Source organism: Saccoglossus kowalevskii, chromosome 16, assembly GCF_978046115.1.
Source record: "Saccoglossus kowalevskii chromosome 16, keSacKowa6.1, whole genome shotgun sequence".
Taxonomy (NCBI): domain Eukaryota; kingdom Metazoa; phylum Hemichordata; class Enteropneusta; family Harrimaniidae; genus Saccoglossus; species Saccoglossus kowalevskii.
Window position 1 is genome coordinate 31892889 of NC_140656.1, and position 17493 is coordinate 31910381.

Below are 17493 nucleotides of genomic sequence, written 5' to 3' on the forward strand. Positions count from 1 at the left end.
TGACAAATGCTATTTATAACACATGTAATTTAGTTACACATATGTCAGTAAAGTTGACTGGACTCATAGCCTTGGTTGGCAGCTAGTCTAGGAGAAAAAAAACTCTTCAGGCAAAGGCTACTAAGGCTCTTGTCCGATAACAGTGGTTTGCGACAGGAAGGGCATCCGACAGTAAAAACCCCATGGCAAACAAAATATGATGTAGAGATATTATCCGCATCGGCAACCCCAGCAACTGGGAATAAAGGCCCTAAGAGTCCCATGAATTAACTCTGTAATCCCCATACAGTAATATCATGTTTATCTAAAATAATTAGGTCTATATCCTAAATATTATTTTTACACACATCACCTATTCTCAAAATATGAAATGATTCTAAATACTTTTGTAAAAACTGTACTGAGTTACAAAAATGTATTTAATTTTTTGTCATATGAACTATATAAACACAATGACATTCAAATAAATCATCAATAAATCATTTTGCCCTGTCCTGTTTCAATTACACAAAATGAATCTTCAATAGAAGACAAAATTAGTTGTTTTGGTGAAAGATTTACCCGTATTTGGTAATGTCAAAGTATTTGAGGCTGACAAGATTAAGGTTTATTTGCCACTGTAGACACTCTGATGTCGAAAGTGTCATGCTGATATGTTAATACTTTTTTAATGCAACACTTTGTGCATTTTTGTTCATTTTTAGTAATTTAGAACCAAAATAAACATTTTAGTTTCTGTTTGTACAAATTCTGAAAATAGGGACTTATTAATTGACTTCTGGGCACCTTTATCTTGGATATGCCTAAACCGATAATGTTAGAACTTCACACACATACACGTTCTTGCGTTTCAGGTTCCAGTTCAAGATAGCAGAATGGTGGCCATATCACTGTTAAAAATGCATCAAAATTATTTCACTCTTGATCCTAGTTTTGCATAAACAGATATATCGATACTTGGTACATACATGTACATTGAGCATAATATGGAATCTGTATGGAATATGTATGGAATTTGGTTTTTCAGATCAGTTTCAAAATGGCCGACTGACAGACATTTTGTATTGATGAATTCTATTCCAGTGTCATACCTACTGTGTAAATGCATTTACTTCTAATAGACGGAATGAAATAATTCTCTTACAACTTTGTTTTATTTTTTCAGAGTGAAGATGGTAGCACTACGTCTCAGTTGGAACATAGAGTGAAGTCATTGGAAAGACAACTAAGAGAAGCACAGGAGAAGTCAAGAAAAAATAGTTCTCTGCTGAATCATAAAATTACTGAAATAACCAAACTACAAAGTGCTTTGACGCACCAAACAAAGGTCAGTTTTGTCAAAATTGTTCAGTTACTGATAATAACTTATCCTGATTAATTGAATTTAATATTTATTACTAAAATAACACAGTTTGCTTTGATTGTTCATTACAGTCATAATCAGCTCTAGGTGCGGGGTTGATACATTTAACCGGTGTCTATACACACACCTTGTTTTGCTGGCAAGACCTGCCAAAAAAATAGACAAAATAATAATCAGTCATCATGCAAATGGAGTTGTTGTTTCTGTGAATATGCATGATACATGTATTCTTTAGAGGGTATAAACTGCATATGAGGGTATTTTGTAGTAGATATAAGTTTACTTTAGAAAAAATTATAACATATTTGTTTTAGAAGTACGGTACAAATATATACCTGTATTTATATCTATTTTTTAGTTCAGACCAATTTATGAAATATGACAGGCCCTGGGAGTGGCAATGAGAGACAAATCTATGATTATTAATATTTGATTCAGTCAAATTATAATATCTTTTGTTTATTTGATATGTGGTAGTTCAAACTGTATTTAAATTGTTTATATTATTAAAATATTTACATACAAGAATTTGTTTGTTTCCTAAAACTATTCAGTGTTAAAGATCTCCAAATGTTTGATGGTTTCATTATTTAATCTATTTATCTTTTCTGTTATTGTTTTTTCTTAGGAAGTAATGAAATTGGAAAGGGCCTATGCCAAAGTTCAATCTGAACTATCGTCGGCTTCTATGCGGTAGCAACATTTCAAGACATGATACCGAGGCAGTATTACTCGTCATTTTAACCTGACTTTACCCATGTGGACAGTCAAATGGTTTAACTGTTACTTCATGCCTCATGGGAACATTCCAAGTTAACTAAAAAATAGGGGTGGCAAGCCTCTACCCATCAAGTACTTCTTATATTTTTTCATTTATTTTCACATTCTTTTTATCATCAGTTCATCTGAATTTTAAAATTAGCAACATTGCATGTTTACATTTGTATCAAATCCACTATGTTTTTTCTACCAGAGCATTTTTTTTTTACTTTAACAGAAAACCTTTGTGCATGTTGTGTTCGGATGTTGTGACATTGTCTCATTACAGATAACCTTTAACCATTTCCACCCTAACACTTCTCCACCTATTTTTTTTTTACTGTTTTTTTTAGCTTTGGGGTTAATTTTGGACCAAATAGACAGAATTTTCATCACTGATAAGTTTTGAAATTGCTTTTGTAAAGATTACTGAAATCGCATAATTACTGTATTAATAGCGCATGCTGAATAGATGGGCATATAAACCAAAAATCTGGTTTGTTGTATACTGAGTCATTGAAATATTACTATTTCAGCCATAAAAATACCAATTACATAAGAGCCTACATTACTAATAGAGCTATTACAGTAGTTTGTGGAATATGTAATTTATAGCGGAGGTGAAAGGGTACAGCAAGTAAAATCTTTTTATTTTCCAAAAATGCAAGTTACTAACAAAATTCAATGATCAACTAATCAAGTTCTGTTAATTGTTAATGCTGTTAATTCAGCAAATCCTTTGACCAAGTCTGTTCAGACTAGCTTGCTTCCTTTCTTTCTGTATCACACCTCTCAGGGGACACTTTTTTTTTTGTAGAGATTTAAAAAAACACATGAAATATTTGTTATTATATTACTCTTCTTTATTTTTGGTGTTAAGTGTCAAATGAATTTCTCCCTCTGGTGGTTGAATATGTGATTACTTTGTTTTTATTTAATATTCCCCATTGAATTGTCACAAAATGAGGAATTATAGTTTTGAAATCTGGTGTATTATCCAATTGCAAACAATTACTATGCAAGAGTATGACTAGCAGTTGATAGTGGTATGTGGAGTGCCTTGCAATTTCATAAGTGAATGCACAATGGTATGCAAATTTACTCATTTCTAGCAATATCTGTATTTTGCATGTTAGTAACAAAGTCTTGTTGAGCAAGCTTTGATTTGTGAATAAATAAAAAAAAAATAACAAGAATTGCAGCGATATATATTGTATTATATAACTTTTTTTTTTAGATTGTCACCCACCATATTTTAGAATATTTACACCCTACCACCCCTATACAAGGGTATGGTTTATCCAAGCGTTTGAATTCTAGTATTAAGTAGATATGGTGTTTCTGTATAAACTGTAAGAAATAATAATTGTAAATGGATTATTTGATGAGAATTTGTTGTGAATAGATGTAAGATATCTGGCCTTTAAAACTAAGAATAAAAAGGTTACCAAGATTTTAGTGAGCCTGAGGTTTGTCATTTCTTTCCTTCAATTAATAGAACACGTAATTGTATGTTGTAACATTTTGTTGTTCAAAATATCAACTTGATTGTCTTTTCACTAAGCTTAGGTCATTTTAAGTTGAATAACATTCTTGACAGATATTACATTTCTCCATACTTTTTAAGTGTGAATCCTGAAACTTGTGTAAAACATAAAGTCTAGATCCTGAGATGCACATGATGAAAATGTCCTGGTATGCACAAATTAATGGCTATGTTTTATAACCTTGCATATCATCTTACTGTACAGTGTCTTTATGTAAACTCAAGAAAAATCAAAATTTGTACATGTAATTTTTTTTCTTGACATTGTTTTTTTGTTTAGCCCTGGTGTAAGGAAACCTGTGTTATATATTCGTATATATGCATATCAAGACAGGATCTGGTGAAATTCTAAAGACATTTTTAAGTATATATTTAAAATAAATTGTATGATTTGTTTGCCTATTTGAAATCTGCTGTTGTAATTATAAATATGAAAATGCTGTATATTTTTTAATTCTTGAGAATTGTCCCAATCAAATTATAGTACCAAATGTGTTTTTCTAATGAACTTGAATTTTCCAAAGACTGTAATGATAATGTAACCTAGGTAACCAAAGTCTTTCAGGAAAAGACAATGTACTTCCTAGGAGTGGATTGACAAATTATGATTGAAATAAAAACAGAATCAGATGTTTGATTTACGAATTGTATTGTGTGTTGTTGAAGGGACGACGTCAAAAGATCAATGTCGGATAAAAAACTTAATTCCTTTAGTTCCCCCCACCCCCCACCTCTAAGCCCCACTGAAACATGGCGTTAGACTACACTCACCATAAAATACAAATTGATAATTGGACAGTAGTATGGCATAGCAGTTGGTTGTAGTAATGAAGGGAATATTCGCATGCGCAAACTACTTTTCTGGGTTCTGCACATGCTCTAGGTCCATGCCCTGAAATTGACCTCATTTGACGCACATATTTACACTCGGATCAAACCATTTTCTCGTCTTGGATGTGTGTTTTTTATGATTGGATAGAGAAAAAAAACGAACTACAAAGTCTCCAAGAGTTTTTTAACTTCATTAAAAAATAAAATCGTTTTTGTAGGATGGACACTTTTTGAGGTCAAACAAAAAGTACACTCCCTGGTGGTTTTATATCAATACTTTCTATTTTCTGTCTATAAAGCTAGTGGGTCAAAATTTTTGCAAGAAGAGAAAAAAAACTATTTGTGTTCAAAGATATACATCAACTGAAACACATATTACATTTTTATGAAAGATATGTCAAGAACAAATGCATGGAAAGATAAAAAGAATATCTTTGGTATTGATACAGATTGGATCATTTAAAATCACACTCTGAGTGCTACAAGACTCTATGAAAAGGGGAGCTTAACTCTGCATAGTTCTAATAGCTATTAGTTCTACAAAACACTGGTACAGATATAATGAATACCTGCATATTTTCAATAAGTAAAATTCTAACAAACTTGAACAACGTCCTATCTGTGAAATCAATAAATGCACCAAATGGTTGAACAAACTCTTACACTGTGTAAAAAAATGCGTATTCTATCTCTGAGATGAACACAGTCCGGAAGTACAAAATCCCCCCCCCCCCCCGTTTCTGTCAACTGTTATGAAAGTCAATCACACCTCTTCCCTTGACAAGCGAATTATGATCCTAGTCCTAATAACCAATGACTATACTTTCTGGAATAATAAAAACCAACATAGGATCAGACTGGTACCATGGTAGATTTCTGATTCGTAGATCAATGTACAAATCCTACATGGACTGAATACCAAAACGTTTGTCCGCACTCAATAGTGGTGTCAAAACTACTCCAATCACTGATTGAGAACGATTCACGAATGAATACGACTTGGGGTACCTTGGTTTTCAGATGATTGTGTTTGACATGGTCGATGCCTGACATAGTGACGCATTTAAATGTCCAGTGACATGGATGTGGTTTCTGTGATAGTAATACAAGAGTGTGACAATTGTGACATTCAATGTTAAACGGATGGAAGCTATATATTGTACGAACTGGGACGTTGTCACTTTCTGTGTATTGATCAATTTGTTTTGAGTTCAATATGTATGACATAGCTGTCAATCATCGACACGTATCGTGTGTACTAGATAAATATTGGAATATTTGGTGTGAAAATGAAATGGTGGGCAATACCAATATTTGGTGTGAAAATTAAATAGTGGGCAAATCCTATGACATAAACACATGTTTTACCACTCAATAAAATCATTGAAATGATGAACAGATGGTATTTACATACACTGATTTCAGATGCATGCCCGGAACACATTCATACATATATAATGGCAGGCTCTAATAAGTCGCGCCCTCTAGTGACGAAAGCTTCTGTGACGTCACAATTGCGTAGATCGGTATAAGCAATGTCATTCAAATAGACAACTATTCTAACACTCGTGAAAATAACTTCCATACGCAACGAAAGCCACGGGGAGGGTGTGGGGTTCTGTCATAGTATTCCAAAGCAATATTTTAATTATGAAAGATGAAGCAATAACGACGACTGCTTTGAGTTCCCCCGTTTGCGTTACAGAGACACATCGTCACTGAAGAGCGTGACATATATGAAGGATACATCCATGGCAACTGTGACCATCGTCCAATCACTACGTCATTAATAGATTTTATATTGTGTTTTAATAACACGATCGCATTGCTTCAAGATGAACAAGAATCAAAACACGAGCAGGTCATTTTTTCCACGAACATGTTATTGTTTTGATTTCAATCATGTTTGTTTCTATCATTGTGTATTGTTAGTAAAAACAATTTATTGACAATTCATTACAGCTTTCACGAAAAAAGTTGGACTACAACCGAAGACTGGAGTTCGCATCGTCATGTATCTGAAAAACAGGCGTAAAACGACAAATTTAAGTGTTCATGACTTTATTTCTTATACATGAATTCGTCTACATATCTACATATTTGAGGTACAAAGTCACATGACTTGTCAAATCAACAATAGTACAATGAATGCCAAGTTAATTAGAGCTGCTCGTTACAGTCCTATTATTGTGATATTGGTAGCTCTATCGCTTTGGATGCAGTCGAGGCGATCGTCTTGGTCTTCCTGATCGCAACAGAAACTGCATTTCGTGGCAATTGCATCAATACTGCACTCCGCTGGGTTGTGTAGTTCGCTGTTACGACATGCCTGTGAAAATAATCAGAATATGCGTTATAGTTTGTTCACCACGATTCACATTATTTCCACATTCTCTATATCGTCTGTAATCAGTAAAGCTTGAAACTAGTCAGAGCGTGTCGCCATGACCACCTGTTGATTGATATCTCTAGTTTTTGAAAACAAACAGCCAAAATGAAGTTGGATTAATCTCACATTCAATTATGGAAAAGTTGAGTATCTTCTCTAAAACGTCACTTTTACTAAACAAAATTCATAAATCTAGGCTTGGTATCTTGTATCACGTTTAATAAAACAGTTTTAAGTACCAGCATATCACCTTTGCACCTTTGTGAGAAAGTAATACCCGCACAGTATGCTTACAAGTAAAAGTGGTACAAGTACAGCAAGCTTCATTCGTCAGCTTATCATACTCCAATAAAATCTTGTCTCTTACATGAACTGAGTTTCTCAGTAACAAAATTAAAATTGGTTATTCAAATTAGTCAAAATTATTTGTTTTTACCTGTGCTTGCTTGCACCCTTTGTATATTCTGAGTTCGCCGTCTTCTAGTCTCAGGGATGATAGGCAATACGGCTGTAAATGATATGAAAAGAGAGGAACGCGTCAATTCGTTTTATTAATTAAAAATTACAATTACAATTGTTCTACAAATATAGTTAGGACAATTTAAGTTGAACATGATTGCACGACAATGCTAATTTCAACTCTGGAGTGCGACAATTGAATCTGATACAATTGCAACGTCATCCGCAAATAGAAGACAGAATAATTCAATTAAATCAGGGGATAATTGAACACCGTGGTGCTCCGAATTATTCAGCTCATTACATAATTCATTGATAAAGAAGGAGAACAGGAATGGGCTTAACCTCAGACTAGTATTACTAGTCTGAGGTCTAAATTAGTTTTTGAAACTTGTATACATAATATATATACTGTTATTGTTATTTTATGCTTAAAAATGACTTCGTGACTACACAAATTTGAATTCCAAGATTAATTTGTAAGCATATCTGTTATTGCACGTTAGGCAAAAATAAAACCAAAACAATATTAATAATGCTGTGATGTGTTAATCTCGCCACGTGTTGTTTTTGTTCTCTGATAAATAAGTTCAAACTCATCAACAATAGTTAGATTTCACTGTCAAGTTGTTTGTACCTTATTCGATGAACATATTTCAGTTTCCAAGCATTCATCGTTACTCGTAACACCGTTACAAGAATTGCACGTCGTTACTAGAACAGAGTTACGTGGTCGGCCATAAACTGCAAAAAACAAAAACAAAAAACATCATATTTAAAATATATATATATATAATTATCATGAAATAATAGTAAAATAATAACATGATCTCAATTTATCTGGATCTCTTGAATGACTTGGAGATGTAACTGACTGAATGCACCCATTTAAAATGAGGCGGGGGCAGTAAGTTTACGTCAGTGTGAGGCGAATTTGGTATATAGAAACATATATGTGACATTTGTTTTTTTAATTTGTGTTAATTTGTGTAAGTGGATTGCCATTTGGTGTCAAAGAAATCACCGTCGGTGGCACTCATGGGGTTGGTTACTCTGTGTCATGTATGAACCAAAATATCACGTGATACATTAGGCAATACAAAACGGAAAATACTTAACACTGCCGTGTAGGTGTAATATATAGGCTTCCATGTAGGCATAACTTTCGGATAACTTACACCAATTTAGAGTAATTGAACGCAACCATTTTTGAAATAATGTGTTTGTTAATTTTTTTACTAATTGATCATTCCTCATTGCCAACATTATTTGGTCAACATTTTTGAAACATTATGTCAGATATTGTGTTAATTAAATTTTTGATCGGAGTATGATAAGACGTTGTATTTTGAAATATGAAATATGACAAGTCGTTGTGTTTGACGATTAATGACATTTTGACTGAACCAGACCTCCCACAAAGACCGAGAACGTGATTGTTGTAATTGAGGAGCGTAGTCACAGTGACATTGCTTATCACTGACTTAGGTCTGACATCGTGGGTTCGGGCCTGCAATATTGATAGCATTTGATATATTACATTACATTACACCGTATTACAGCAATTCACAGATTATATAATATAATATTGCCATATATATAATGAGTATAAGTGTTAAACACCATAGACTTACCGACAAGCCAGCCTACAATAAAATAAAACAGGGCGGCCGTATGCATTGTACTGTCCAGTCTTCGAAAACAGAATGAAGGACACGTTGCCAATGATCGTGACGGAGAAATGACGCTCACCAAATTAAAACTTGCGATTTATACTATTGGTGAACATACTGACCGAGGGAACCGACAGATGTTGACAAGTATCTCTCAATCCCTCGAGTACGCATTTTTTGGAACCAAGTCAATACACCTCCCACTCTTGGTAAATTTGCAAAAATGTGGGGCACATGAAGTATTATTTACGCCAACCAGATGTCGGTTAACATCAAATTTGGCGCTGTTGTATCATGACAGTCGCGTTTTACGAAAAAAAAGATTTATTTAAAATTATTAACTTTGAAGGAATTCTATTTTCTGTGATAATTATGAATATTGATTTCAATATGATTATGTTGTATACTTTATTAACAACCAACCAACTTTTTATTTGTATTTAATTATGTTTTATTAATATTTTGTACATGGCCTATAAATGACTTGTAATTATCAAATGATAGTCGTTCCTCGTTACAAAACTATTTCTGAAGATAAAGTACAATGAATTTCAAGTGTCAAGGTTTATGAAGTTCTGCCAAAATGACTTCACAGTCATGAAACAAGTGCTGCAAAGTTTCATATTTATGTCTAAATTACAAATTTTACATACAGGGGAGGTGACAATTTGTGGAGACATATTATTTAATTTAAAAATGGTTGCAAACATATCTTGTAAAATTTTCCATTGGAATTCTCGAGTTTTACAGCAATAGTGATCTTGAGTAGTTAGAAATAAATTTCCATGGTAGAATATTGGTGTTCAGGAGATTATCAAAATATTGTTGTGCATTGGTGGAATGAAACTTTCCATGACTACTCTGGGTGTGATACCAATATCATATTAAATAATGACAATATTAGTATACAGTTGTACGTATTACATGAATGACGCACGGATAATATTGATGAAAATATTTATATTACCTGATTCCTGTAATCTTTTGAATTTTATTTAATGTATGGTAAAACCTTTCTTGTGTACTTTCCTGCCTCGAGACATCTTAGCACAATACCGATAATCTCAATAGCATCCTCTTGCTTGATTTCTCCACAGTCTCTCTATCCTGTAATTTGTCTAAAGCTTTTCATCTCCATAACCACATTCTGTTATTAACAAAGTTGTCAAGTTGTGTTTTTTATGGTGTTGTCATCTGGTTTAGCTCCTACTTGGCAATCGGCAATCCGATTTGTGAATTGTATGCGATGTATTCGAAATAGAAAAATTTATCCGTTGGACTACCACCGTGACGAGAGTTCATTTTAGACTGCTTTTGTTTATTATCATTATCAGTGCTATGTAATCGGTTCTATGTAGAACCAGACCAGACCAGACAATTTAATATGACGATTTTTTATGCGTATGAATGACAACAAAACTCTTAGAAGAGAGCGCTTTGTTTAATTTTGATTTACCTTTCGATATTCCTTCCGTTGAACTGAACACAAAACTTCATGTTATATCAATTAGTCAGCGCATTTCTATTTCACTGCTCTTTTCACGTTTAAATGATTGAATGGTGTTGCATATATTCATTTTTTTCATTACTCAAGGGAATTTGCATATCTATATAGTATGATTCGATAACTTGATATTGTTATGTCCCTAAAGTCAATCTCAATTTAGGAAGGAAACATTTATTTACCGTTCTGTCAAACTATAGAACTTCTCACCATTACAGGGGAGAAAACTTCTAATATCATAGCCTGTGTAATTTTATCCATAAGAATATACCCATGTGAACTATTGTATTGTTTGTGTTAATATGTAAACTTCGTAATACGTTGTTTATTTTTGGTTTTATTGTGATGGGGCCGATCAAAATTACTCTGACAGAATAACCCTGCCTAATACTAGTAACGACTAATTGCACTATGCAATCCATGGTTGTGGTCGTATTATCACATATTCGATCACTGAGATAGCGTTGTCTTGGAGTTAACAACATACACTAGACAACCCTGGTCAACTGCCATCGCTGGGGCGACATTCAACACAGTTTACTGATCAACAAAAAATGGATGTCCTCTATGTTGTGATCATCCTCGTTATTTGTAATGCAGGTGAGAGAATTTAAACTGTATCTCAAATCGTCACTCCGTGTCGGGTTCTATTTGATTCGTGCGCGACGTATTACAACAAAATGAAGCGTGTTTGTACGAAATTCGAACGATGATAACACGTTGCTTGTCAAAAACTCATGCAGCATTTGATTGTATATAAATATATACAGTGTGAACGGTACCGTCTATTGGTGATATTATTTTTGTCAGGTAGTCCCATCCAATCTGCAAAATATTTACGTTGAATCCTGAAATATTTAATGTTGTAACTATCCATTTTGTTTTTATTCTAATATACTAGTAGTTTATTATCACGGGGAAATCTCTTCCTCTCTGGGTTCTCCACACTTGTCAGGGGGGGGGGGGACTCGTCTCGCCTCTATATCTCGTCCCCTTGAGGTACGGGATCGGGAAAGTCACTTTAACTTTACAGTCAAATAAGGCACACACAACGAAATACGTTTCAACTCTCGTCTTAGTCGATCTTTTGGAGGCCTCTATAAGACACAGCGCCCTGGGGAAAAGTCCCCAAGACTCTCACAAGGCTGAACCAAGACTCGCCCAAGACTGGACTACCTCAAGGCTCGCCCCTGGACTGGACTCTCAACTGCGTCTCTCTCTTCTGCGTCTGTCGTGGAGTATTCGCCAAGACCAACTCAAACTCTCTTTATTCATTTTCAAAACTCTAACCAATTACAAAACAGTAAAAGACTCTAGGGCGTAACCTTCAATCATAAAGCCAATCACACTAAGTACTGAATACGTCATATCTTTTGATTAATCGTTCACTACATTAATAACTACGGATGTCAGAATAGCGACGGTATCTTGTAATTAGTTCCAAATCACTAAGCCAAGTTCCGTCCAAAACTTCAAATAGGCCTACACGATGACAGACATAACACAGCAATTCGCTAATAATCAGTTAATTAAGTCGGTTAACAGATACGCAAAAACAAATTCATGACATTATTACAAAGCTACCACATTGTCGCGTTGGTTACCGACACATGTCGGTGACGTTCGTGAATGGTAGTTTTTGGGAGTGGTACAAAGTATTATTTGTTGACATAATCACATTGTTCCCATTGATTCAGAATGTATTATGGGTGTGTCCGAGTGTTACTCGTGTAAAAAAGAAGAGAGCAATGATGACTGTACAACAGATACAGAGGAATGTCAAATGAATGACGTAAGTATTTTCAACACGTCATTGGGGATATAGTGAATCACTCGAATACGTGATTTTTATTGACATGTCTTAGTTCAGAAACTTATCAATGTCTATGGCAAAGGAATCCGAAATATACAAAGAAATGGTAAAAACGGCGGTACACAACATCACTCACTATGATTTTTTTTTGTGAAGCTATATATGATTTTTGCGTGTGATCACAATAATACAATAAATGAAATAAAATGTGAATAAAAATTGGCAGTACTAATAATATTATTTCTTATTAGCCGGTTTGTGAAACAGTAGCCCACAACGATGAGGGCGTCGTGTTGATCTCCAAAGGGTGTGCGCAGTGCAATGTAAGTATATGTTCTGGTCGTTAACCACACCTTCGTGTGGTGACATTTAACCTAGTCTGAGATTTAACTGCACCGTCATTCACGGGTAAAACAAACTCTGACAAAAACAAAAATGAATTACATGTGTCACTATGTCTTCATGGTGTAATAGTTTTTTTGTGAGGGCGCCTTATCAGAACAAAACCTACATCTATAAATATACTCTCGGGGTGTTGTGGTCTTATTTGTTGTGCAATGTTTAAAAAGATTGTGGTTACGCTGAGCTGACAAGAGGTGTTGCTGTCTCACAATCAAGATGTTTTTTTTTTATAAATTTGGCCAATGCAATATTCATTGCAATGTTTCTATTTCCTATTATCATTATAAATTTATTCTCATCTTTCAAATTTGTGAAATCATTTATTTGCTTTCTGGCTTATTCATATAATTTCTTTTTTGATCGTTGTACGAAGGGCAAGTTATAAAATGGTATTAGTTTTCTACTTTATTCTTTGAGCAAAGATTACAGATTTTTTTTCTTTCAGTGAGAACAAAGGTTTTTGTTCCTTTCTTTTTAAAGAATTTATCACTTCCTTCAATTTGCCATTGATGCTTAAAGTAATTCACAAACAATTAAAGTTGCTGGGTTTATTTATTTTTATTCATTTATTTTACTTCACCCACATAGAAAAATATTTTTTCATCTAACAGTCGATTAGTTTTGTTGAAAATCATTATTTTATTTTTTTCTGTGTTAGCCGAGTTAGTTTAGTCGCTGTGTGTATGCTGAAAGATGATTTAATTTTGTAATCCTAGTTTTGTTTCAGACAAAATTAAAATGTCCTCTGTATATACATGGCAACTGACTTTATTATTATTAGCATTTGTAAATAAGTCGTCAAATGACGTCATGAAATTACCTGAAATAATGCCATTTGTGACATATAATGTTGTTTTCAATATGATAGGCATGCGAGAATAACAACAAGAATAATCCCGACGAGTGTGCGGACGGCAAAGTGGCTGATAAATGTACATATTGTTGCTATGACGACCTATGTAACCACGATGTACTCAATTTCACCGCTGTTGGCGGTATGTACACTTGATATCGTTAACTAAATCATATTTCATTCATTGATACTATATTTTAACGTATATTAATTGTGTTTTAGTTTCGTTGAATACATGTATGTTTTGATTTAGATAACGAATGCGAACCGGATTACAGTTCGAAGGAAACGACAGGTCTGTGTTATTCGTGTAATCTGGAGACTAGCAACGAAGCCTGTAGTGGAGATGATAACATAGAGGAATGCACTATGAATGACGTAAGTTAATGAAACTTTTTCTGAATTCTTCCGTGACATAATAATTGTCACAAGTCATGTGACTAGTGTTATGTTTTGTATCAGGTCGTTTATTGGCGGGAGGTTTGTGATAGAATAACCAAGTTATGTTGAGTTTCTGTTTATTATTGTGACGATGGACTCGTTTCGGGCTATAATAAGAAGTGAATCTATAGGACACGTGCACGTTTATTTAAGAATACGTGATAATTCGATACAACAATATACGGTTGAAGTCGCGTGATACGGTTTAAAATCAAATTCGACGATTGCTACCTGGAATCCAATCAGCGAATTTACATACTGGTAGTAGTGGCTGGTTTTTTCATGGGGTCATCGTAGTACAAAGTCAAATACAAGACATTGATAAACATTAGACAAATAAAAACCATAAATACACACTATTCGGTTCAAGTACCGGATTACAACTAATAATTCAAATGGTGACATCATGTCATGGTTTGACTGATTATATAACAAACATTTGAGTTATGCTAATTCTATTTTAATTTTAATCGCAAAAATTAATCCTGTCATTAATCAGCAGTGTTTTTGTTAATGACAGTTAGGGGTAATATGAATAACTTTGGTAATATCCAATCGATGACATTATTTAAATTGCAAAGGCGCATGTGTTTGCATTTATCGAAAATGTACAGGTAATTCTGAGCGCATGCGCACTAGTTTTCATTAATGCATCTAACGAACGATACTGCCTTCATATTTAGTGTCAGAAACAAGTTGTTTATGCTTTGTCTAATATTATATCATAATGTATTATCAAGATCCATTTTCAGTAACAAAATAGTTAAAAATGCTCAAAAATACACAAAGTTATCGACATTACGTTTTCGAAATAATATATTTTTGCACTGATGTCACGTGATAGTTTGACATATAGAATTGCATTATCAATACCAATATCTGTATTTCAGCCTGCATGTCAAACTGAGCTCAACAATGTAGACGGAATAGTGCATATCAGCAAACGATGCAAGCAGTCAAACGTGAGTCACAATAAGTTGTTTGTACGTGGTATGTAATTATTAAAGCGGGAGGGTCGTCACCTGCGCACGCGCGGGAATTGAGTCCCAAGCGACGATAACAACACACGCTAAAAACGCAAAGGCTCATGGGTAGACGCTTGTTTGTAAACAATGACACGCTATGTCCATCTGACACATGCGCAGGTGACGACTCCCCCGCTTTAATAATAATTGTATTCTGTTGTTCCGCAGTCGTCCGTCAATATAAAAAAAAATGTTTTGTTTTTTTGAGATTTACTGTATTCTGAACGACTTCATATTGACTTTCATTTGTTGCTTATATTATGTATGTCATTTTGACGTCACAGGATTATTTGACGCTAGAAGACGTGACTTATAAGAAAGTTCTTTTCTTCTAAACAAACCTTAAACTTCATAACATGATGAAATATAATATTACAATGTCATTGATACATACATTATAAAATCGTCTAGGCTTGCGAGAACAACGAGCAAAGTAACAAAGATGGCTGCGACGAGGGGAAAGTAGAATCCAAATGCAGATATTGCTGTGAGGGCGACCTTTGTAACGAAGGAATAATAGAGTATGTTAATCCTGTTGGTAAGTTCACGTAGTTTAAATGTTTGATACCGCGTGATTCCATCAATAATTAATTAATCAGTAACTGTACTGTACGTTACATTTCTTTACAGACTACACCCGATGTACTGAGTGGGGTGAATGGACTGACTGCAACGATGATTGCACTAAAAGTCGTTATCGTGACTGCGTCGACGAGAGCGTAGAGCCAGACTATAAGTATAGGGATGAAGAAAAAGAAGCCTGTGACAATGCCATTGCTAGCTGTAGTAAGTTTGTGGCATAGTCTGACATGTAGGCGTGAGTGGCTCCCTCACCGGCCGAACGGCATCAGACCACACTCGCACGCGACCTTGTTAGGCTAATTTTCGGCAATGTGACTTTCTACCATAAGTGGTACTTAATACACCCGACACGATCTTCAAGTGGACTGACTTGACAGAAAAAAATACACAAAATAACTCGAATATACAATATATATACCATCGGCTTTAATCAGTTTGGTTATGGCCGGTTATTCACGACGATTGTCTATAAAGTGAATTTATGTCATCTGACTTTATCTGTTCAGGTTGTTTACAGTCGCGTTTCCGTTCATCTTTTTCAGACCTGGAATGCTATATCTGTAGCGAGGAATACGATAACTCACTCTGCGACTTTGTGGCACAGTGTCCAGTGGGAGAGTTTTGCCAAAATGTTATAGAAAACGACTGTAATGGCAACTCTATGATAACTAAACAGTATGTATTTATTATAACATAAAAACATCAAATATCAATGTAGAATTTCTGGAAATCATCACGCAGTCACGCCACTTATCTAAGTGTCTAGTTTGAATAGAATTGAATTTTTATTCACTTATTTACAGGCAATATTGATAAAAGAATACAATACAAACAACACTGAAATACATAGTGAATAGAAAGATGGAAAATAGTGTAAAACACAAGTCGAGTCCACTCACTTTTCTAGGTGAAAAACAAACTACAATAATAAGTGGACACTAAAAAATATTTACATACAACTCAATCAGTTTAGTTTCCCATGTCATCCATCATAAACACTCTGAATAAAGCCGTTAGTGTTAGTTGACATCTGGAAATTACGTGAGACTGGCAACAGTCATGAATCCTGGCCCTACAGTCGCGTATGTTACGGACGTATATGTTACAGACGTGTATTAATTATTTGGACCGCACTAACGATGATATTGTGTTCATATTTAAGGTGCCAAGTATATGCAACATGTGATGAAAAAACACGAGATAACCCAAGTGCATGCGACGACCTTAATGCGCTAACCGACCTATCAGATGGTATTAATATTGAGTATGGGGAACAGTGTTCCTTCTGTTGCGTTGGCGATCGATGTAATGGACCTGTTGTGCCAGTGTCATCACTCCAAATCGGGCAAGCCGCCACTTTAAAGTCACTATCGCCGATGGTGATACTCACCTTACTGGCAGTAGTCATGGTGATTTAGACATTTTATATGTCAGTGAAAGTATTTTTAAATATGATTCCCACTATGATATTTCTGATATTTACTTCCATTGATCGCGTTATAAGAATGAAAATGCGTTTTACCCATGATGCTCTTCAAATTTTGAAGGAAGCTTTTACAGTCAATATGAATTACACGATGTAAAAATCAGATAGTATCATTTTCTGTAAGGTGTAAAATAAAATTCACGTTATTAATTTTGAGGGTAATATCACCATTGAATATGGGACATTTTAATTGATTGAAGTCAAGCCGAGTAGACACAATGGTATATTATCGGCAAATTTCAAGAAGTCTACTTTTTTATTATCGTCTGAAATGAAAAATGGTAAGTATGTATTGTGTTTACGTAAACTAACTTAAAAACAAATTCTATGTTGATTTGTACTATTGAGGGCGGTAGCACAACGCCAT

General features: G+C 34.4%; 3 protein-coding genes across 6 annotated transcripts in view; 2 read left to right on the forward strand and 1 right to left on the reverse strand.

Annotated features, from left to right (window-relative positions):
- The window catches only part of LOC100376122 (uncharacterized), a 173846-nt gene extending 169537 nt beyond the window's left edge, over nt 1–4309 (forward strand). For all 4 annotated transcript variants that reach the window (XM_085491375.1, XM_085491373.1, XM_085491374.1 and 1 more), the window contains exons 29-30: nt 1166–1327; nt 1992–4309. In XM_085491375.1, the coding sequence (XP_085347501.1) occupies nt 1166–1327; nt 1992–2060 (231 nt within the window). In that variant the 3' untranslated portion in view covers nt 2061–4309. The remainder of the gene's footprint in view (nt 1–1165; nt 1328–1991) is intronic.
- A 2234-nt stretch (nt 4310–6543) lies between these two features.
- Nucleotides 6544–9118, reverse strand: LOC144356284 (uncharacterized). Its single transcript, XM_078011158.1, has 4 exons — nt 8982–9118; nt 7985–8091; nt 7325–7396; nt 6544–6828 (listed from the first exon to the last, which is right to left on the reverse strand). Exons 1-4 carry the CDS (start codon nt 9025–9027, stop codon nt 6673–6675), a joined length of 381 nt encoding a protein of 126 aa, XP_077867284.1. The 5' UTR covers nt 9028–9118; the 3' UTR covers nt 6544–6672.
- A 1960-nt stretch (nt 9119–11078) lies between these two features.
- Nucleotides 11079–17296, forward strand: LOC144356285 (uncharacterized). Its single transcript, XM_085490994.1, has 10 exons — nt 11079–11124; nt 12222–12316; nt 12589–12660; nt 13608–13734; nt 13846–13970; nt 14924–14995; nt 15470–15596; nt 15689–15844; nt 16147–16315; nt 16803–17296. The coding sequence occupies exons 1-10, from the start codon at nt 11079–11081 to the stop codon at nt 17056–17058; spliced, it is 1245 nt and encodes a 414-aa protein (XP_085347120.1). The 3' UTR covers nt 17059–17296.
- Nucleotides 17297–17493: the final 197 nt, after the last annotated feature.

What these genes read in the sequence shown, in the direction of transcription:
- LOC144356284 (XM_078011158.1), bottom strand. Translation starts at nt 9,027, where the DNA reads ATGCATACGGCCGCCCTGTTTTATTTTATTGTAGGCTGGCTTGTCG. An exon ending in AAATATGTTCATCGAATAAG is followed by an intron (nt 7,397 to 7,984) that starts GTACAAACAACT and finishes TATCATTTACAG; the next exon opens with CCGTATTGCCTATCATCCCT. An exon ending in AAGGGTGCAAGCAAGCACAG is followed by an intron (nt 6,829 to 7,324) that starts GTAAAAACAAAT and finishes TTATTTTCACAG; the next exon opens with GCATGTCGTAACAGCGAACT.
- LOC144356285 (XM_085490994.1), top strand. Translation starts at nt 11,079, where the DNA reads ATGGATGTCCTCTATGTTGTGATCATCCTCGTTATTTGTAATGCAG. An exon ending in CCTCGTTATTTGTAATGCAG is followed by an intron (nt 11,125 to 12,221) that starts GTGAGAGAATTT and finishes CCATTGATTCAG; the next exon opens with AATGTATTATGGGTGTGTCC. An exon ending in AGAGTATGTTAATCCTGTTG is followed by an intron (nt 15,597 to 15,688) that starts GTAAGTTCACGT and finishes ATTTCTTTACAG; the next exon opens with ACTACACCCGATGTACTGAG.